The sequence below is a fragment of the Lepidochelys kempii genome, chromosome 14 (genome assembly GCF_965140285.1).
Source record: "Lepidochelys kempii isolate rLepKem1 chromosome 14, rLepKem1.hap1, whole genome shotgun sequence".
Classification (NCBI taxonomy): Eukaryota; Metazoa; Chordata; order Testudines; family Cheloniidae; genus Lepidochelys; species Lepidochelys kempii.
Window position 1 is genome coordinate 38,836,277 of NC_136393.1, and position 22,239 is coordinate 38,858,515.

Here is a 22,239-nt window from a genome sequence, read left to right on the forward strand (position 1 = left end):
CGCTACAAGAAGGATGTGGAAAAATTGGAAAGAGTCCAGCGGAGGGCTACAAAAATGATTAGGGGGCTGGAGCACATGACTTATGAGAAGAGGCTGAGGGAACTGGGATTGCTTAGTCTGCAGAAGAGCAGAATGGGGAGGATTTTTTGATAGCTGCTTTCAATTACCTGAAAGGGGGTTCCAAAGAGGATGGATCTAGACTGTTCTCAGTGGTAACCAGATGCCAGAACAAGGAGTAATGGTCTGAAGTTGCAGTGGGGGAAGTTTAGGTTGGATATTAGGAAAAACTTTTTCAGTAGGAGGGTGGTGAAGCACTGGAATGGGTTACCTAGGGAGGTGGTGGAATCTTCTTCCTTAGAGGCTTTTAGGGTCAGGCTTGACAAAGCCCTGGCTGCGATGATTTAGCTGGGGAGTGGCCCTGCTTTGAGCAGGGGCTTGGACTAGATGACCTCCTGAGGTCCCTTCCAACCCTGATATTCTATGATTCTACACAAGTAACCTGTTTGTTCAAATGAAACGTTTTATTTGGGGATTTCAGATATATTGTTTTCTTGAACTCAGGGGGGCCCTTGTGCTTTGAGTTCTGTTTTAGTTCTGCAGCAAACCACAGGGATGAACAGAATTCAAAGCATTCATCTACTGAATACTTTTTCTCCCTGTCTTTCCATCCACCAAAACAAACCCCGATATTTAACCAGAAAACTTAATAGTTTTCTGCACTGATTTGCACCTGTTTTTATTGTGGTAATAAACACTGATAAAATCCCAGGAAAAATTAACTAAAATAAAAACTGAAAATGAAGGGCCCTAACGATATGAAAGCAATAAAAGGCACAACTCCACTTTCTAGGAAGTGAGAGATTAGGAAAGCAAAGTTCTTTGCAGGGCCTATTAAGAAATGAGAATGAATCCAGCTTCCAGAACTGCTGAGCAGAATTGCATACATGGAGAAAGGCAAAGGCTCTGGACACAGCAGTTGCATGTGGCAGTCAAGGATTCATGCGTCTGATCAGTCTGTTTGAGCAAATGCCATAGAATTTAGAAGGAGAAAACCCACAGTCATGGTGTGTGCTTCGGGGTCCCATTCCATCGAAATCTGTGAATGGACTTTTGAAGTTGCTAACTGCAGAGAACTGCATCTCGAGCTCAACTAGGGATGGCAAAGCAAGTCCCCTGCAGAGCAGAAGCGATCCGCATCTTGTGGCACTTGGGACTGAACTCTTTCTCTTTTCTAGGACATCAAAAGCACCTGGAGCAGGTACGTGACTCCTTCCCACTCCCCCTCACGCGTCGTGGTGCTAGAAGGGGACTTTCCCCCCAGGGTCAGATTTTGCAGGGCATTTAGTCACCTGAGACGTAGCTAGGCACTTGGTGAGGTTTTCCAAAGCAGCTAAGCGAGTTAGGCACCTCCCATTGTGATCAGTGGCAGTTGGGAGCCTGACTTGGTTAGGTGCTTTTGAAAATCCCAGGAGGCACCTTTAAAAATCAAGCCTTAAGTGACTTGCCCAAGGTCATGCAGGGAGGCTGTGGCAGAGCAGGGAGTGGAACATAGGTTTCCAGAGTCCTACAGCAACCCCTTAACCACTGGAGCATCCTTTCCCTTGAGATGAGGCCCTTCTCTCTGAGGGGCAGCCTGTGGACCCCTTACTCTCTTTAACTCCCATTGGAGGAGCTAGGCATTTAAAAACTCCAGTGAGGAGATGAATTGTCTCACCAGTGGGAGTTAGAGGCTCTCATTGAGCCCACAAGAGAGCAGCCTCTGGTAGCTCATTCTCAAGAAAGAAAAGATTTAGGGTGTTTCCCCCTCCCCCCCCCCCCCCAGGTGTGAGAAGGTGAAGTTCGAGAAACCAATGGCTGTGCCACAGGATGTGAGCGAGAGAGTTGGCGTCTCTTCCCAAAGAAATGTTTGTCTACAGGAGGCTCTGAAGAAATTCAGAGGTAACTTAACAGTTATTTGGCCTCATGATATGGCGATGGCACATCGAGATGTGCCTCTGACTGTGGAAGGAGTTGGACTCTGGCCAATTAGTTCTCAGCTCGTCACAGCTAGACGTCTGTGGGTGGGATGGGGAGGGCTCAGGGCTGATGCCAGTTTGCCAGGCCTCCACTTGGATTGTCTCAGACCCAACCATGGGTGTCAAAATTGGCCACTCAGCATTTCAGAGACACACAATCGCCAGATATTTTAGAAAATGTTGAATTTCACCTTCATGGCTGGGATTTTCCAAGGGACCTAAGGGATTTAGGCCCCATCTCTCTCTGACTGTCAATGGGAGTTGGCCACCACATGGCCTCAGCCCTTTTGAAAATCCCAGACTCTGTACCTCAAGTTCCTCCATCTTGAAAAAGGAGGAAATAATGGCCAACCTACCTTGTTGTGCTAATTAGTGAATGCCACCGAGTGCTTTGAGATCCTTGGAGTAAGGCAGGAGATGGACGATATATTTTGGACGATGATTTCACTTTAGTTTGGTCTCACTGGAAAGGTCTCCCCATTCCGATCTGCCTCTCGTTCTGTGGTCTTTTCCTTTGGGCTGTCTCTCAGAATTACAGCACGGTTCCATGCCGTGCTGCGACAGCCATGTCAGCCCCAGGATATTAGACAGGGTGGGGGAGGTCATAGCTTTTATTGGACCAACTCCTGTTGGTGACAGAGACAAGTTTTTGAGCTACATGGACCTGAAGAAGAGCTCTGAGTAAGCTCCAAAGCTGGTCTCTCTCAATCACGGTTACATTAATTAACGGTAGAAATGTCACCAGAGTCAAGACAACATGAAATCACCTCTCTTCCAATCCTTCCTTTCTCTTGAGACCTGGCCCTATGAACTGAGCTCAAATGCAGAGAGAAAGGGTATGGGCTAGATTCACAAAAGGACTTGGGGTGAGGGGGTCTACTTGCCATTTTAGGCACCTCAGTCCCAGAATCAGACCACACTGGGATTCAAAGACCCCCACTCAGCTGCAACCAAACCTTGTCTGTGCCTAAAATTACTCATCACCTCTATTTTTGCGGTAAAAGTCCCCTAGGCACCTATGTTTCTGCCTCTGTGCATGCGCACTGCAGTTCCAGTCCAGCTACCAAGACACCTAAGCCCCAGAGAGATACACGAACTGGGGAAAGAAAGGGGTTCCTCCTCCTAACTCACCTACAGGGCCACAATCTGAAATGCCTGCTCTGAGCACGCTTACTGACTCAGGCCTTATATGTGAACTTACCCAAAAGAACCAGGCTCTAGGGGAAGAGGAGCTCCCTTATAATGTATAGCTCTGTGATTAGGGTACTGACCTGGGATGTGGGAGATCCCCAGTTCCAATCCTCTGTCCCCCTGAGGGGAAGAAGGGATTCCAACAGGGGTCTGATATAGGCCTCTCTGTTGCCCCTTTTGAATCTGATCCACTGTGTATAAATAATTGAGCAGCAGGACAGGCTTCTGGGCGTCCCTCCCAAGAGCGTGCTCTAACCACCTGGGACATTCTCATGATTTCTCTCTGCCTCTGGCCCAATGAATTATTGATTATCCCCAGTGGAACCTCTCCCACAGGAGAGCATGTGGGCACCCAGTATCAGACAATCCTGCAGCCCAGAGATTAGGGCACTCCTTGAGAGGTGGTAGATCCCATTTCAAATCCCTGCTCCCTCTGCGGCACAGGCTTGACTTGAACCAGGGGTCTCCCAAAGGCTAGCTGAGTGCTCTAACCACAGGGCTAAAAGTTACGAGCGAGGTGGGTTTCCTTCCCCCGCCAGGCTTCTTGCCAAAAAAAATGGCACAGGTGCCGGTCATCAAGAGAGGGCTCGCAGCTGAGAATCCCACGCCGAGGGAGGCGCCTACGGTGCTGCCCAGATTCGGTCGCCGAACTCCCTGAGGGGGCCGGGGCTTAGCACACACCCACACCTTGGCATTTCCCACTGGCTGGCATAAACAGGGAGTTGCCTAGCATGCTGGCTTTTATGAAGCTCATTCCAAGGCGCATCTCTCTCCCCATTCATGGTGCAGATTGCCTGGGAGCCTGACTCTGGCTTTGTGAATCACAGTGACTTTCTAGGTGCCTAAGCGTTGGGTGTTGTGATGCTAAGCGTCAGCTTGCCTAAGTTTCTTTGTGAATCCAGCCCCGTTTTCATGAGGCTATTTTCCTACAAGAAAGGGGCAAATCACCTCTCCTCTGATCTTTTCTTCCTCTAGAGACCCTGCCCTATCAACTGAACTTTCTGATCTCCAAGGCAGAGAAAGAGGGTAAGTTTTCATAAGGATATTTTCCTACAACAATTATTAATTAAAATCTCCGGATTAATTTTTTAGAAGACACTTCTGAATTCAAACAAGAGAGGTTTCCACCAATACAGAGCTATGGATTCCAAGGTTAGAAGGAACCATTATATCATAATGGCCAGACTGGGTCAGACCAAAGGTCCATCTAGCCTAGTATCCTGTCTTCCGACAGTGGCCAATGCCAGGTGCCCCAGAGGGAATGAACAGAACAGGGAATCATCCAGCCCATCGCCCATTCCCATTTTGTGATGTATGAATGTGCACATACTATTTACAATTGGAAAGTAGGGTACATTTTTTAGGTCCAATAATCAGCCTTTAGGGCACACTCAGGTCACATTTTTCTGCTTCTCTCGGCAATTATAAGGACTAGAAGTTTGCTCTATTTTTATTTTTTATATGAAAGACAAGCTTCACTACTGGAAAACATCATTAACACAGAGTGCAGGTTGACCATCAGTGCCTTATACTCTCCCAGAACATGAAAGGAACCCATATTTCAACGTCTGAAAACTGGGAAATAAAGAGTTAAGGAAGTGTCTCCCACCGGTTCCTGTGCTATACTTCCCTCTCACCCTAGCGTCAGGAGCATGGACTCGTGCTGGGCTCTATCCATCTCCAGCTGGTGGAAGGTCCCTTGCAGGGAGACCACGCTAAGGCCAGTACTGAACCAGGCAGCGGCAGTCAAAAAAGCAAACAGAATGTTGGGAATCATTAGGAAAGGGATGGATAATGAGACAGAAAATATCATATTGCCTGTATATAAATCCCTGGTACGCCCACATCTTGAATACTGCGTGCAGATGTGGTTGCCCCATCTCAAAAAAGATATATTGGAAAAGGTTCAAAAAAGGGCAACAAAAACTATTAGGGGTATGGAACAGCTGCCATATGAGGAGAGATTAATGAGATTGGGACTTTTCAGCTTGGAAAAGGGACGACTAAGCAGGGATATGATAGAGGTCTATAAAATCATGACGAGTGTGGAGAAAGTAAATAAAGAAGTGTTGTTTACTTCTTCTCATAACATAAAAACTAGGGGTCACCAAATGAAATTTCAGAGTAGCAGCCATGGATAGTCTGTATCCGCGAAAAGGAGTACTTGTGGCACCTTAGAGACTAACAAATTTATTTGAGCATAAGCTACAGCTCACTTTGAGCTGTAGATCACGAAAGCTTATGCTCAAATAAATTTGTTAGTCTCTAAGGTGCCACAAGTACTCCTTTTCTTTTTTCATATTTTTCAAATTAATAGGCGATAGGTTTAAACCTATAACGCGCTGCCCCTGGACCAGAGCATGAGGAAAGGGAGAGGTAGCACTACTGTGAGAGGGGAACCCCCATCATCGCGCTCTGTTACCCCTGGGCCAGGAGATGGGGAAAGGTAGAGGATGGGGAAAGGTGACAGGTAGCAAGTTGTGATGGGAATGCTCCCTCTGGACGGCAGGATGGGGAAAGGCAAGGGCAGCAAATTGTGTCATGGCAGTAAAAGGGAGAATAGAGATGTCAGTAGCAACTACAGGTCGCAAATTGTGCAGGCAGCAGTTCGTAGCGTTGAACTAACAACTTAAAATGCCTTGTTCCAAAATTTTAAGTAACATTTAACTTTTAAACGCCTGAACAGCAAATGTAACTTTTCTTGTCTGCAGAGTGAACACTGGCATTTTTGTCTGTTTGAATAATCAAAGTGGTGCTTTCTGTGCCTTCTTGGCTGCAAAGATTTGAACTGCTTCCTGCTGGAGGTCCACCGTCTGGGCCAGCTCATGCTCTGTTGAGATGGTTGCAAGGCCGACCAGCCTATCCTGTGTCATTGTGGAGCACAGATGTGTTTTTATTAACTGCAGCTTGGGGAAGCTGCGTTGTCCACTGGCAACTGCTACAGGAAGTGTTAGAAGTATGCGCAGAGCAACAAAAGCATTTGGGAAGAGGTGGGTCATCTTCTTTGTGCACATATATTCCAGGACAGCCTTTGGAGCTGATCCTGCTGAAATGTATCTTGAAAGGGCTTTCAGTTCATCACCTAAATCACTCGCATCAATATCGCGCATCTCATCATGTGTCAACACTGTCTCTAGTGCCCTGTATTGCTGGTGTAGGTCTTCTTCAGGGACAGTGAGGAGTTTTGGAATATCATACAACATCCCAAACATACTGCTGTGTTCCTTGAGCTGCATGAAATGTTCTTCAACTGACTGTATAGCACAATCTAGCACCTGGTTAAAGAATTCAACTTTGAATTGTTGTTTGGGGTCTCTGATGGGATTATCCCGTGCCTCGTCATCAAAATGTCTTCTTCTGTGGTGACTCTTATATCCTTGAATGGGTGGGAAAATAGCTTCAGTGTCAAGTTCCTCTAACAACTTCTCTGCACTTTTCAAACATTTTGAAATCCCTCATCTGAGCAATAAAACTGTAGGTATGACTTTGCTTTGTCCAGTTGTTCCATTGCTCCAGATATGTCAAGGTCAACACCTTGGAGTCTCTTGCTTACAACATTTATTTCAAACATTATGTCATGCCACAACACTAAGCTACACAGAAATTTGAAGTTATGTATGTTTCTGGTGATTCCATTTCCCTCTGCCACTGTTCTCCCACAAACAGTTCCTGTCACAGCATTATCCTCCATAATAGCAACTATGGCATCATCTATCTTCCCAATTTGGTGTTTGATAGGCTTTATCGCCTCCACTCAACTTTCCTATTGTGTGGCTGTCACGGAGTCCCTGGGTGATGCTCTGGAACTGCTCCCTACGAAGCCAGTCAGGACTCTGGGGAAGTCTCCTTTCTGGGAGCAGACTGTCTGCAGGACACACAGCTCACACAGCTTCCACCTTCCTGGATCTGACCTCAGAGCATTCAGCATCCTCTGCCACTCCCTGCGCTTCCCACAGTGAGTCTGCCCAGGCAGGCTCCTGGGGAAGCCAGAGGGTCCTGCACTCCAACTCCGCAGTCAGATGTGACTCTCAGCCAGCCAGTAAAACAGAGGTTTATTAGACGACAGGAACATGGTCTAACACAGAGCTTGTAGGTGCAGAGACCAGGACCCCTCAGCCGGGTCCATTTTGGGGGGCAGTGAGCCAGACAACCACGTCTGTACTTCACTCCATGTCCCCAGCCAGCCTCAAAACTGAAACTCCCTCCAGCCCCTCCTCTTCTGGGCTTTGTCCATTTCCCGGGCCAGGAGGTCACCTGATTCCTTTGTTCTCCAACCCTTTAGTTCTCACCTTGCAGGGGGGAAGGGCCCAGGCCATCAGTTGCCAGGAAACAGGGTGTTGGCCATTCTCTGTGTCCAGACCCTGCACATATCTGCCCTCTAGGGCTCTGCAACGATCATATGCCCTTATCCCACCACCTAGATACTTAACTGCCTAGGGGAAACTGAGGCACCCCCACAATATTCAGAGGAAACAGTACGAACAGTCCCGCTTCGTCACAGTGGCACACAGTGGTTTCAGTATCAGAGAGGATGTTCCCAGATGTTGCTTCAAAATTTGCCATCGATGAGTTGATGCCGAGAAAAATACATAGACGCTTTGAATTACATTAAAAAATTCAGCAGCCTCACTAGAAGCTGATGCTGCATCACTGACCACCAAGTTCAATGAATAAGAACTGCATGGGACAAAAAAAGCTCGAGGGTTTTACTCTCGGATCCGTGTCTGCACTCCTCTGTTCTTTCCTCTCATGTTGGCACCATTATCGTAGCCCTGACCTCTCATGTCAGCTATCGCAATTCCCGTATCTTCCAGCTTTTTAAGAAGCACATCTGTCATACCAGCTCCTGTGGTATCATCAATGTCAATAAATTCTAGAAAATGCTCTCTGACAGTCACCATTGCAGGGACATTTTCACTAGGTTCTGTTGTTGTTACAAAACGCACCATTAAAGTCATTTGTTCTGTATGGCTGATGTCAGGTGTGCAGTCCAGAATAACAGGGTAATATCTTGCTGACTTCAGATCTGCCACCATCTTCTGTTTGATTTTTGTTGCCAGTAACTGTATGATCTCATGTTGAATTGTTTTTCCAAGGTAGTGGTGTGTACACGTTTCTTGGGTGGTGACACTTCTTAGCTGCTCCTGGAGTACGGCATCAAACTCAGCCATCAGCTCCACAATTTTAAGGTCAGTTAAGGTTAATTTCCATTGTTTGGCACATACAGCTGATCTGAAGTGCCACGCAGTGCTCGGTTTTGGGTAGCAAGCATTCTCACAATGGCAATGAGCCTTTTCACAACATTTTGCCAGTAAAGAGACTCTGATGCAATCTTCTCTTGATGCTGATCATCTATGGTGGCCTTTAACCTTAGTCTCATCTCATGCTCTTTCCACCTATGGAATGCTCTCTGGTGATTTGCTGCCTTCTCATGGCATGCCAGATTTCTAGCCAGATTTTTCCAGTCCTCTGTTTCTGTAGAACCCAATGTGGCTGGAACATTAGACGGGAAGAGTTTGCAACAAAACCAGTATGCAGCATTCTGGGTTTTTGAGTATATAAGCCATGGCCTCTCCACTTTGTCACCATTGGGGATTTCACGCCAGTAAAGTGTTGGATGGAAACTTCTCTTTTCATTGTCTTTGGGGAACATGAAGTTTTTCACTTGTTGAGGCCAATGCAGTACAAGGAAGTCCCTCGGGTTACTGCTCAAGTGGGTCCACAGTCCTGGATCATCTAGACTTAAGGAACTAAACTCAGGAGCAGCTGTTTCTTGCGCCTCCACCACACTCTTCTCTGATCTACACTTTTCTTCAGGAATGTGCATGGTTACATCCATTTGAGATGGAGATAGGGATGCTGCAGTAGCTGCCAGGTCACCTGCACTCCGACTAACTGGAAGATCAGGCATCTCCTCACCACTCACATCCTCACTGGGGCTGGAAGGCTCACCGTGAACATTTGTGTCTGTGTATCTCAGGAGAGCTCCTTCCTGCTTAGATAGAAAAGCTTCCTTCACTTTCTTTCTTTTTCTGAGTGCTGCCCCAGAGGGGGCGTTTTCTTCTTTCACTCATGACTGCTGTTCTGTGCCAGCTATAGTGGCCTTCAACACTCAGTGGAAGGGGACAAATAAGGTGGCTGGTAACAGGCCTGAGTGAGGGAAGATATCAGCATCTTAAGGGCCTAACTGGCTCCTACTGTTTCAGTTGACTGCCTGTTCTCCCCAGGTGGGTTCAGGGAAGCAGCAGGAAACAGGAAGCTGCCTGAGAAGCTGGGGTTAATCAGTCCAGGCTCCTGGGGGTGCTAGAGAGGGACATAAGAGGCTCCTCCTCCTCTTTCTCCCTGCAGCTCCTGCTGCTTTCTGCTGTTCCCTCTCACCTTTTCTCCTGCCTGCCTGTTAGGTCTCTTGTGCCCTCCTTCCTCCAGCACAGCACTCCCCCATCTCTGAGCATCTTGAGCAGAGAATACAGATGCCCCAGCAGCAGACACAGTTTTCTACGCTCTGGGTCCTAGTGGTGCCTCTCCACAGTCTGGCACCTGAGGCGGCTGCCTCAGTTCCCCTCATGGTCAGGCCAGCCCTGCACCCTGCCCACCTCCCATCCAGGGCTTAATTTGTCCCCCAGCTTGCTGGGTCTGAGGAAGGCTGCTGTGCAAAGTGATATTTGGATGTTTGTGAATCACTTTTCGCTGCCTCCCAGCTCGCTAGCAAGTCTCCTGCTGTGAGACGTGATATTTACAATCGTACAAACATCACTTTTCACAGCAGCAGACTTACTCGCAAGCAAAACAAAAGCAACCAAAAAAGCAAAAGAAACAACAATTAAACAAAGTCAAGAACATGCAAAGTACCTTACTTGTGTTTCTATTCGGTGTAGGTCCAGTAAAGAATAGAGGCAACTGTACATTATTTTTATTATTGAGTATGAAAAACAACCCTACATCAATAAATTGCAATGATTTGGGCATGGATAAGGGCAGATTCATTTATTCCTAAAGTTAATTAAGTATTTTAGACCAAATTGTCAGAGTGGCCACCAGTGGTAGTTGATGGCCATGCTGTGAGGCCACCAAAACATTTGTGGTGAGAACCCCTGCACTAGAGAGCTAACTGGGGCGCGGCTGCATCTGTAGCCATGACCTAAGAGTGCTATCGAATATCTTGATTTCTTTTTGGCCTAGCACTTAACTCGGTGGCACTGGTCTGTTTCGATGGCTGCATCGGATCAATTCCAACATTTCAGGGGAATTTCTAGGTGGCCATTCGGAGAAGGCAGAAGATTTTGCAAAAAGAAAAGGATTATTAGTGGTACCTTAGAGACTAACCAATTTATTTGAGCATAAGCTTTCGTGAGCTACAGCTCACTTCATCGGATGCATTCAGTGGAAAATACAGTGAGGAGATTTATATACACACAGAACATGAAAAAATTGGTGTTATCTTACACACTGTAAGGAGAGTGATCACTTAAGATGAGCTAATACCAGCAGGAGAGCGGGGGTCGGGGCGGGGGGGGGGAAACCTTTTGAAGTGATAATCAAGGTGGGCCATTTTCAGCAGTTAACAGGAACGTCCGAGGAGCAGTGAGGGGTGGAGGGGAGGAAATAAACATGGGGAAATAGTTTTATTTTGTGTAATGACCCATCCACTCCCAGTCTCTATTCAAGCCTAAGTTAATTGTATCCAGTTTGCAAATTCATTCCAATTCAGCAGTCTCTCGCTGGAGTCTGTTTTTGAAGTCTTTTTGTTTTAATATTGCGACCTTTAGGTCTCAGATCAAGTGACCAGAGAGATTGAAGTGTTCTCCGACTGGTTTATGAATGTTATAATTCTTGACATCTGATTTGTGTCCATTTATTCTTTTACGTAGAGACTGTCCAGTTTGACCAATGTACATGACAGAGGGGCATTGCTGGCACATGATGGCATATATCACATTGGTAGATGTGCAGGTGAACGAGCCTCTGATAGTGTGGCTGATGTGATTAGGCCCTGTGAGGGTGTCCCCTGAATAGATATGTGGACACAGTTGGCAACAGGCTTTGTTGCAAGGATAGGTTCCTGGGTTACTGGTTCTGTTGTGTGGTGTGTGGTTGCTGGTGAGTATTTGCTTCAGGTTGGGGGGGCTGTCTGTAGGCAAGGACTGGCCTGTCTCCCAAGATTTGTGAGAGTGATGGGTCATCTTTCAGGATAGGTTATAGATCCTTGATGATGCGTTGGAGAGGTTTTGGTGACAATCGGAAAATGATGAGGGGGAAACAGGTGACAAGCCTGAGTGGGCAGAGCACCAGTCCCTGACCCAGAGCAACAGGAGCTTCGCTGCCGACATCCCGGTGCCCGATGGGGAGCTGCAGTCAGTGCCCACACGGGGAGCCAGCCAGGACATGGGCAGAGGGGATCCCTGAGAGGGGGCAGACACGAGAGGGGTTTAAATAGAGCCCAGGGGTGGGTTCATCCAGACCTACAGGTAACCAGAGGAACCCAGGGGCAAAGCTCTGACAGCTCCATGACCCGAGCGAGGGGAGCAGAGCTGGGAGCCCAGGGCTGGTCGCCAGTGAGCCTGGTGTGGAGAGAAGAGACCAGCTCTGACCACCTGCTCCCTGTGCCAGTCTGTTACCAGAGCGGATCACACACAGAGTGTCCCCAAAAAGAAAAGGAGGACTTGTGGCACCTTAGAGACTAACCAATTTATTAGAGCATAAGCTTTCGTGAGCTACAGCTCACTTCATCAGATGTGTCCCCGGCTCCCATCACCCCTGGATCAACCTGGAGTCTCCCTAGAAACCCCCCTTCTCCCCCGCCCCGGGATCTGCACGTCTCCTTTCTGTCCCCGCAGTGATCCTGTGGCTTCTGGACAGGACGCCTACATAGGGCTGGGAGAAGCTGCCCGTGCCCAGGGGAGGTGGGGTCCCCAGGGGGCAGGGTTTGGGGCAGGGGCCTGCAGAATGGTGGGTTGATCGCTAGGACCCAGGAGCGGCTGGGGGGCGGCTCTGGGGGGAGGATCGCGGGGCTCAGGCCCGGCCGCAGGAAGTGACTCGCAGCCGCTGCGGGGACTCTGGCTCCCGGCGAGATCCCCGCGCCCCGGCGGCTGGTGCTGGGAGCCCGGAGCCCGGGCTGCAGCCGGGAGAGGGGAACCTCCAGCCGGGCCCTGCCCGCTGCTCCCCGGGAGCCTCTCCCAGGGCAGAGCCCCCAGCCCGGCCAGGGCCCCTTCCCGGCCCGGCCCCTGCCCCGGGGGGCCCCGCTCGGAGGGAAGGTAAGAGAGACCCGCCCCCCCCGGCACCCCCGGGCTGCTCCCCGCGGAGCCGGCTGCGATTCCCTGCCCCGGGCCCGGGCAAGCTGCCGCAGCCCCCGGTGTGCGCGGGGCGGGGGGAGCCCGGCCGGGCCCTGCTGGGGGTGGGGCTGGGACCCCTGAGGGGTGGGGCAGAGGAGGGGGGAGCCGCGAGGGGGCAGAAGATGGCAGGGAGGTGAGATCAGGGGGTATTGAGGGGGGAACAGGGATGTGTGAGGCCGGGGGCAGGAGGGGGATGGGATGGGGGCGGGGGGGTGGCTCTAAGAGGGGGCAGGAGGGGGATGCAGGGGGCGGGGGGAGGTGGCTCTAAGAGGGGGCAGGAGGGGGATGGGATGGGGGCGGGGGGAGGTGGCTCTAAGAGGGGGCAGGAGGGGGATGGGATGGGGGCGGGGGGAGGTGGCTCTAAGAGGGGGCAGGAGGGGGATGGGATGGGGGCGGGGGGGTGGCTCTAAGAGGGGGCAGGAGGGGGATGGGATGGGGGCGGGGGGGTGGCTCTAAGAGGGGGCAGGAGGGGGATGCAGGGGGCGGGGGGAGGTGGCTCTAAGAGGGGGCAGGAGGGGGATTCAGGGGGCAGGATGAGACGGGGGCTGGGCTGTTGTTCCACTGCAGGGAGGTTGGGACGATTCAGGGTGATCAGGGGGCGGGGGGGAATTATGGGGCTGAGGGGAAAGAGGCTGGAATGGAGGGAAGACATAGGGGGCTCTGGGAGGGACAGGGGGGATGTGGGGAGGGGAGCCTGGGGGGAGACCGAGAGCAAGAGGAAACTGGCTGGGGAAGGGAGAGCCGGGGGGCAGGGAGAAGGCTGCAGGCAGAGGGGTGGGGAGAGATACAAGGCAGCTCCCCTGCCCCGTGGGGTAAGGGAGGGTGAGGGGGCTGCCCTGCCCAGCGGGGATTTGTTCCCCTACAAATGGTCAAACCAGCAGTGGGGGATGGGCAGGGTGACCGTCCCTCCCGAACTGGGCAGGACAGTCCTGAAGTGCAGAGTTCAAGTCCCGGTCCTGGGCTGAAGGACTCCCGGACACCATTTGTCCCGGATTCCCTGCTCCGGGGCAGTGCCAGCCTGTTCCCCGTGGGTGGGATTGAGGTGGGCCTTAGCCCCCCTTCACCACGAGTCCCCCTCGAAGCCCTGCCCGCTGGCCAGCCAGAAGCTAGATTCAGGCCATGATAAGAGTCTCTCAGGCTGTAGTGGGGAGTCCCAGATCCTCCACCTGCTGGGCGGTGGGGGGCAGATGGGCCGGGGCTGCTATTGGCACTGGGGTTGCCAACTTTCTAATTCCAGTAAACTGAACACCCTTGTCCTGCACCTTTCGTTGAGGCCCCGCCCCGGCTCACTCTATCCTCCCTTCCGCCTTCATTTGCTCCCCCCCCCCCTTCCCCATTTTCACTGCAAGGCCCAAACAGGCACCAGGAGAAGGCCAGGAGTGCAACAGTTTGAATGTGGGAGATGCACACACTTGCCTACACAGAGACTCTCTTTCCATACACTTTCTTGGGGTCCTACGGGGGAGGTGGGGCAGGAGTCCCCAAAGACCACAGGGCCCTGAGATAGGCAGTCTTGTGTCAGGGCCGGCCTCAGGGAAAATGGCAACCTGGGCCAACTTGCATTTTGCTGCCCCTGGCCCCTGTAGGCATGGAGCACCCTCACCCCAATTGCCTCCCTTCACCCCTAACCCCTGCACTGAGCCCCCTTTGTCTCTAACCCTGCCCCCTCCTGCATGCTAACCCCTATGTTGTGCCCCCTTCACCCCAACTCCGACCCCCCTCCTGTGCCCCTAAGCTCTGCATCCCCTTCCTGCACCCCCAAAACTGACCTGGATGCAGGGATGGAGCAGCTGGCATTGCTGCTCACTCCCCCACTGGGAGCCTGCCACTGGGGAGCCTCCAAGATCCCTTTTCGACCCGGTGTTCTGGTCCAAAATCAGACACCCGGTCACTCTCATCGGCACTCCAGCCCCCTGCCAAGGGAAGGTGGAGGGTCCGGGGCTCCCTGCAGTGACCTGGGCTCCCTGGCAGGTGTTATCACGGCCTGACTTCTGGCCTGGCCGGGGGCAGGGCCTCAGGGGAAAGAGGGGGGCAGGGGCGTGGCCTCAGGGAAAGGAGGGGCAGGGCTCCGGCATGTGTCCCACTTTTGCCTTTAGAAAAGGTGGGTCACCCAGAGATAGGGGGTGGGCTGGAGATTGACCCCGAAGGACTGAGAATTTTCCAGGCAAATGTCCACCCAGAATCCTCCCCCCTCCCCCCGCTCCCAATTTCATATTTGTGTTTTAAAACAATCTCCTTATCTGGGGGGTCTGACTCCTGGACTGACAGGACTGAACGGGGGCTGGTCTGATTTCTGCGCTGCATTCGGTGTCCAACCAGAGTCACTGCAAGCCGCAAGGAGTGGAACTGGGGTTTGGTTTGGGTTCAGTGGCAGTCGGTGTGTTCGGTTCTGGTTCAGTTACCAGGCAGAGGGGAGGGGGTTGGGAGTGAGCCCTGTGGCTTGCTTCAGTGGGGAACTGAATTTGGGGCCTGGGGCCTGCCTCAGCTGGGGCAATTGGAGGGAGGAACTGCCCTAAGGGGTGGGGATGGTGAGAGGAGGCCTGTCTAAGGGGAAGAAGAATTGAGCAGCCTTTTCCCTTGCGCTTGAAGAGTTAATGTTAACTCCTGGGACAGGGAGCCCCACTTCTCTCCCCCCTCCCTCCCTGCTCCTGTGCGCTGCCCCCTTCTCTTCTCCTACTGGGACAGGCCGTTCCGGTAGCGATCAAATGCCTGGGTGTTGTTTTGTTGTCTTGTTTTATAATGAGTGAGATCAGAGTAGGTTTTATTTTATTTTGTCAAATATTGAACTGAAAAATCCAGTGTCAGAGAGTGGAGATGGATGGCAGGAGAGAGATCACTTGATCATTACCTGTTAAATTCACTCACTCCGGGGCGCCTGGCATTGGGGATGGGGAGAGACCCGGGGGACAGGGCTGGGGCCAGGCAGGAAAGTGACTCTGCACTAAAGGCCCCTTTCAGGGGCCTGCTGGTGAGTTTGTACCGGTGTGGGGGAGGAGGCGGCTCCCCCATGCCTGCGGGTCCCAGAGCTGCTGCCCTCAGTGACACAGCCAGGCTCACACTGAGAGCGAGCGCCCCTGGGAACGGGACAGGCCCCAGTTCTCCCCAGTTCTCGCAGGCAGAGGGGAGAGGGAAGGAGACAGGAAGGGGAACGGTGAGACTGAAAGGGGAAGCAGGAGCCAGAAGTGGGGAGGGAGGTTCCCAGCTCCCGGACCCGCCCGGATCCATTCCCTGCATCCCCCTGGGCAGCCTGACTCTCCTGGGAACAAGGGGAGGAGCTGACAGAGGAAAAACCAGGCTCTGCCTCTGCCCAGTCCCCGCGCTGCTGGGGGGACCCGCTGCCCTTCGGGCCAATGTCACGGGAAATCCCGCAAAGTGGCTCCTCTGATTCCGCTCTTTCCCAGCATTTCTCTTCGAGACTCTGTCCGGGGGGGGGGGGGGGGGGTTTAAAAGTGTCTCAGGGGGTTCAGTGCTGGTGGGAGGGGCCGGGTCTGTGTTGTAATAAAGTGACTGAGGGTTTTCCCAGCGTGGCAGAGCCCAGAGCATCTGTCTGCAGGGAGGGAGCCTGGGGGGAATCAGGGTGTGAAATGGACTCAAGCCCCTTCTGAAACCTCCCCCGTCGCCCCTCTCGCCCTGACAGGCTGAGGAATCACGTCCACGTTTCACTCCAGATCGTCCTGTTTTCCAGGGGACAGAGAAAGGAAATGGCTGTGATGGAGCCAGCTCAGGTAGGGGATTTTCAGGGAGCTGCAGGGGGATTTGCTGTACAGGGGGAGGGGCAGGAAACACACAGGGGGAGGCAGGAAGGGAACAGGGTGCGACAAACCTGCTGGGACACATTTATTTAGAGCCTGATTTTCTGAACAGACCCAGTAGCAGGTGGGGGGAGGGGGGAACATTCCCCCATTTCTGAACCAGGAAACACCCCCCTGGGCAGGGCTGGGAAAACTGACCAGACTCCCAGTGCTGGAGCCTGACCCCACTGGCCAGAGGCTGCTGTGAAATACGAAGGGAAGCTGTCGGGATTCCTGTCCCTATCTCCTGCTCAGAGCTCTGCTTCCTGTCTCAGCCTGTGGCTGGCAGGTGTGTGTTAAATGAGAAGACCCTGCTCAGCTCCGTGTGCTGGGGGGGACAAGGAGCTCTCACCTTCTCCCACCCCCTGAAGCCTCCTGGCTGCTCTGAGCAGGGTGGGGGTGGGATTCTGCTCCTCTGGGCCTCCTCCCCCTGACTAGTGGGATTATGGCTGGGGCAGCAGGCGCTGAATGGGGGAGACTTGTTGTTTCAGATGCCGGTGACCTTCGAGGAGGTGGCTGTGTATTTCACCGAGGGGCAGGGGGCTCTGCTGGACCCCGCTCAGAAAGCCCTCTACAGGGACGTCATGCAGGAGAACTATGTGATGGTGACCTCGCTGGGTAAGGAATTCCTGTGCCTCAGCTAATGGAAGCCATGGGATCTCCATGTCTGAATCTGGTCAGGTTCTTCCCTGGTCTGTTAGATTGGAGGAGGAGGGTCACATAGTCCACAGCTTCAGTGTGAGAGAAACTTGCATCTCCATACCCCATTCGAGGGAACAGAGGAGTCAGAAACGTAATGGACAGGCTAGTTCCTCCCCATCTCTCCAGCTGTCCAGGGGCCAGAAGCAGGGTATTGTCCAGCCTGTATTATTTCTCCTTCACACCCATTCACCTTGCTCCATTTGTGAGGAGGGCTCTAGATTCTGCAGGCTTGAAAATAGGCAGGAGTTCAACACCCGAGCTGTGTGTGTGTTAACAAGTCCCCCGGAGCGCATCTACCCTGAGACCTCCTCGTGAGGGGGTAAACAGACCCCCTGACCCCCAGATCTCTGCTGCTCCCAAGGGGTCTGAGTTACCACAGTCCAATGTAGGGTCAGGTTAAACTCAGGGAATGTTCCTTGTGACAAATACTCTACCAAGACGCCATGTGCCCTGAGCTTTTCTGATTTCACCCCCTGCGCAGGATTCCCCATTCCCACACCTGACCTCATCGCCTGGCTGGAACGAGGGGAAAAGCCGTGGGTCCCGGATCTCCAGGCCGCCGAGGAAAGGGAGAGCTTGAGAGGCACCTGCACAGGTGAGGAGTCACAGAAACTGAGACAGAACCCTCTGGTGAGTGAAGGAAAAAGCTGGGACTCCTGAAATGTGCTGTGAGCGAGAGGCCCCCGTTCTGCACCATCTCACCCAGGTCAGGGCTGCAGGCAGCAGGTGTTATATCAGTCACAGCTTCCTACCCATCCTGTTAGCTGTTGGGAATTTCCTCCCTGATTTTACTTCCCTGGGGGTGTTTGGGTGGGATGTGAAGGCAGAATCCAATGTTTCCATCTCCCCAACAGTCACTGTGTCCTGTTTTCCCTCTTTGCTATTCCCCTTTCTGTCCTTTTTCCCTGGCACATTCAGTGACTCCTGTCTGGATTCTCTCTCTCCCAGCAGGTGAGAGGACAGTGAGTGAGAACAAGGAGGAGACTCAGCAGCAGGAAGGTCCTGGGAAAGCGGAACCGCAGGAGAGGTTTTTGAGAAGAGCTGAAGGGAATTTTTCCCAGTGCTTGGAGCAGGGAAATGTCTGGGGAGATCGACACAGATCAGAGATGCAGCTGGGAAACTATCCTGGGAAGAAACTGGATGAATCCACTGAATGTGGCGGAGGATGCAAGGATCCCAAGGAAACCACAGCGCAGCAGACAAGTCACAATGAAGAGAAACCCTACAAATGCCTCGACTGTGGGAAAAGATTCCGTTTCAGTGCAAACCTTCTTACACATTGGAGAACCCACACAGGAGAGAAGCCCTATGAATGCTTGGACTGTGGGAAAAGCTTCCGTGAGAAGTCAAACTTTATCACACACCAGAGACTGCACACAGGAGAGAAACCCTATAAATGCCTTGAATGTGGCAAAAGTTTTAGTCAGAGCTCAAATCTTATTGCACATCAGAGAACCCACACAGGAGAAAGGCCCTATGAATGCCTTGAGTGTGGGAAAAGATTTAGTCAGAGGTCACAGCTTATGGCACATCACAGAACCCACACAGGAGAGAAGCCCTATAAATGCTTCGACTGTGGGAAAAGTTTCAGTAGGAAGCTATGTCTTATTGTGCACCAGAGACTGCATACAGGAGAGAAACCCCATAAATGCCTTGAGTGTGGGAAAAGTTTTAGTCAGAGATCACATCTTATGTCACATCACAGAACCCACACAGGAGAGAAGCCCTATAAATGCGTAGACTGTGGGAAAAGCTTCAGTTGGAAGCCATGCCTTATTATACACCAGAGACTGCACACGGGAGAGAAGCCCTATACATGCCTTGAGTGTGGGAAAAGTTTCAGCAAAAGTTCATCCCTTACTAAACATGGAAGAATTCACACAGGAGAAAGACCCTATAAATGCCTTGAGTGTGGGAAAAGTTTCAGTGTGAAATCAACCCTTAATACACATCAGAAAACCCACACAGGAGAGAAACCCCATACATGCTTGGAGTGTGGGAAAAGCTTCATTCAGAAGTCAAAACTTAGCGTACACCAGAGAGTACACACACGAGAGAGACCGTATTAATGCCTTGACTGTGGGAAAACTTTCATTAAGCGCTCACACCTTACTAAGCGTCAGAGAATTCACATAAGCGAGAAACCCTATAACTGCCTCGAGTGCGGGAAAAGTTTCATTGACAGAAGAAAACGTACTCATCAGAGAATCGACACAGGAGAGAGACCCCATGAATACTCGGACTGTGCAAACACATCAGGAATTCGTGCTGTTACTACTGCCTGCAGCGATAGGACTCGCAGTATTTTTCTTTCTCCGTGGGACAGTGAATTATGAAGCTGGAGAGCCAGAACCGTTACGTGTCGCTGACCTCCTAAGAGCGCAGGGCAGACTGGAAGCCCAGGGGAAAATGACTGAGCAGCTGAGAGCCTGCATGGACCCCGCCCCGCAGGAATTCACAAGAGAACCCCGAAGCATACAGGACATCGCCCAGATGTTGATCCAGTGCAGAGGACCAATTTGGAATTTGAATCCAGAGACGGGAAACATGAGCTCTGCATATATTACCGCAACAGGGAACCCTGGTACTACATGAAAGAGCCAACCATGGACGTGTGTCTTGCCCGGCTGTGCTCCCACCCAGAACTGCTGAGTATCGAGAACCTGCTAAAGGTGGACAACCAACCGGAGGCTGGAGGGAAGATGACTGAGGTGCTGAGACAATGCTTCAAACTCACCCTGGAGAAATTCTCCAAGGAGCCAGTGTGCTTGCAGAACGACGCCCGGCTGGTGATCAGCACAGTGGGAATGAGGATGGTCTTTCCCCCTGGAAAAGGGGAGAATGAAATCAACGTGTATCCTGACAACATGGGGCTTGTTCAGTACGTGGTCAAAGTCCCGGGATGGTGGACCTGGATAGCCAGGACTATGGTGACCATAGCTCTTGTTACAATCCCAGTCTTCATTTGTCAAATGATGATCTATTAGAAGACTAGGCAACATCATTAAAAACCACTTAGCTTTAGAAAACTCCCACCAAACACAGGGTCCTCTATTCAGTATTGCCAACTCTTATAATTCAAAGTACAAAGTAATTTTCTAGCTGTTACGGTAGCTGAGAGAGCCATGGGAATGAGACCACTAGAGGCTCAATACTTAGAAAGGGAATAAACAGAATCCAGCACAAATACAAAACGGGGAATAACTAGCTAGGGGGAAGTATTTTGGAAAAGGATCCAGGGATTATAGTGGTTAGAACAGGGGAACTTTTGAAAACTGCCTCCGATCCATTCCCAAATCCCAGAGAACATTCTGAGTATGGAAGGGTGGGACCCTGTTGATTCTGGTGAAAATTGGAGAACTGGAAAAGCCTGGATTTCTACCAGAATGAGGCCCACGGCGCGCCCCACTGGCGGTGCCGGATGAAGGTCTCTGGCACCTTCTGCTGCTATCAGCACAAGTCGCTCACTCGATTTTGTGACCTTTGGGTGGGCTAGATCAGTGAGTTTTCAACTTTTTTTTATTTGCAGACCCCTAAAAAAATCCAAATGGAAGTGCAGACCCCTGTGGAAACCTTAGACCAGTGGTCCCCAACCTTTCTGCAATATGCTATTCCCAGAAGACTCTGGAGGGCGCCGGACACCCCGCCGCTGCACTGCCACTGCCGAGCACCGCCGCCAGAGAACCAGCTGCCGAAACGTCGCCTAGAAATGGCAACGGCATTTCGGCGGTGGGGTGTCCTGCAGGCACACACAAATGGCCCATTGGGCACCACGTTGGGGACCACTGCCTTAGACAAAGTCTGCGGGCCACAGGTTACTATCGGGCTGTAGTTTACGCTGCCCTTCTCCTAGTCCCTAAAAATGCCTCCCTTGGAAAAGCACCTGGGGACCTAGAATTCAGTCACTGAGGCGTTTCAGCAAGGATCACGTAGGGGTCGACCTCTACGCATTCAAATCCAGAGAAAGAACAAAAGGAACTTAATTCTTAAGTACCAACTTTATGAAGTCTTGTAATGATAAAGAAACATAATAACTTAATTTCTACAACATAACGAGGCCACTGTATAATCCACCTACATTATTGTCACCATTCTACATGAACTTAAATAAAGAAAACAAATTGACTCTAGACAGGTCAGTCCCCACGGAAACGCAGCAACAAGAAACTCAGGGTTCCCAAACCTGAGGTGGAGTTTACCTGAATCTCCATCTTTGCTCACCAAAATCTATATGCTTGGCTGCATCAAAAGCAAGGCAACAACATCTTCCCTCTTCTTGCTTGTCGAAACTTCCAGCTGGAATCCAGACAGATTCTTCCGCATCCTCTGCGGAAATCAGTTCGCTGGTCAGCTAATTAATTAACCCACTGTGCAGTTTAAGTAGATAGATTCAAAAAGCCTTGTTACTAGAAAAATACAAAGCTGAGACCAGCGAAATATTGACGACTCTTTCCCCATCACACTGAACTAAGAGATGAGTTGGTGACTCAAACTGGTTCAGATGATTTTGCTAACGGAGTTTGCTATTGCACAACATTCAAAGCATAAAATGAAAATAAGAGAAATGAATTTTCCCTCCCAATTACCCCTTTCTGTAACAAACACCGCCGGGGATTCCTTAGCAGAGAGTTAATACTTGCACTAACCTGCTGCAAAATGCTTCAGAGCCAGGGGGAAAGCCCAGCCTGCTTTCTCCCCCTGTGACTCGGTTTCTCCCAACCCAGCCAGGGCACATGGCCTTTTGCAAAGCAGCTGCCCTGACGATCCCCCTCCCCCACAGCAGACTCTGACTCTGGCTACAAGGACCCCAAATGACCACCCCCGATTCTAGCCACATCTGGGTGTCAAGAGGCTAATTGTGAATCTGCCTCACAACAGTAACCCTAACACAACTTCTCCCACTCCCCGCCCCATAGATCTCTCCCTCTTAGGCGCCCACCTACAGCCAAGCTCCCGCAAGCTGATCACCTGGTCCACCCCACTCTGGGCAAGCCCACCACCTCCAATCCAGGTCCCTCGCTGCCTCCCCCCCCGCTGCCAAGTTCCCATCCCCCCACTCCACCTGCCCCCCAATTCAGGCCCCTCTCCACCCTACAGCCAAGCCCCTCAGCCAGTCTCCTCCCCCTAATTCTGGCCAACCCAGCCAGACCCCATACCCCATCCCCACTCCAGCCAAACTTCCCTCCCCACCCCAGCCAGGCCCATCTGCCC

The 22,239-nt window shown here is 51.6% G+C and overlaps 1 protein-coding gene and 1 long non-coding RNA gene across 2 annotated transcripts; both read left to right on the plus strand.

Annotated features, from left to right (window-relative positions):
* The first annotated feature begins 1,233 nt into the window (after window positions 1–1,233).
* Window positions 1,234–4,323, plus strand: LOC144929469 (uncharacterized). Its single transcript, XR_013634696.1, has 3 exons — window positions 1,234–1,258; window positions 1,823–1,938; window positions 4,182–4,323. It is a non-coding gene; the product is annotated as an uncharacterized LOC144929469 (long non-coding RNA).
* Window positions 4,324–12,198: 7,875 nt separating this feature from the next.
* On the plus strand, window positions 12,199–21,153 carry LOC140898404 (uncharacterized). Its single transcript, XM_073312209.2, has 5 exons — window positions 12,199–12,457; window positions 16,173–16,260; window positions 16,818–16,944; window positions 17,510–17,623; window positions 17,977–21,153. Exons 2-5 carry the CDS (start codon window positions 16,237–16,239, stop codon window positions 19,095–19,097), a joined length of 1,386 nt encoding a protein of 461 aa, XP_073168310.2. The 5' UTR covers window positions 12,199–12,457; window positions 16,173–16,236; the 3' UTR covers window positions 19,098–21,153.
* Window positions 21,154–22,239: the final 1,086 nt, after the last annotated feature.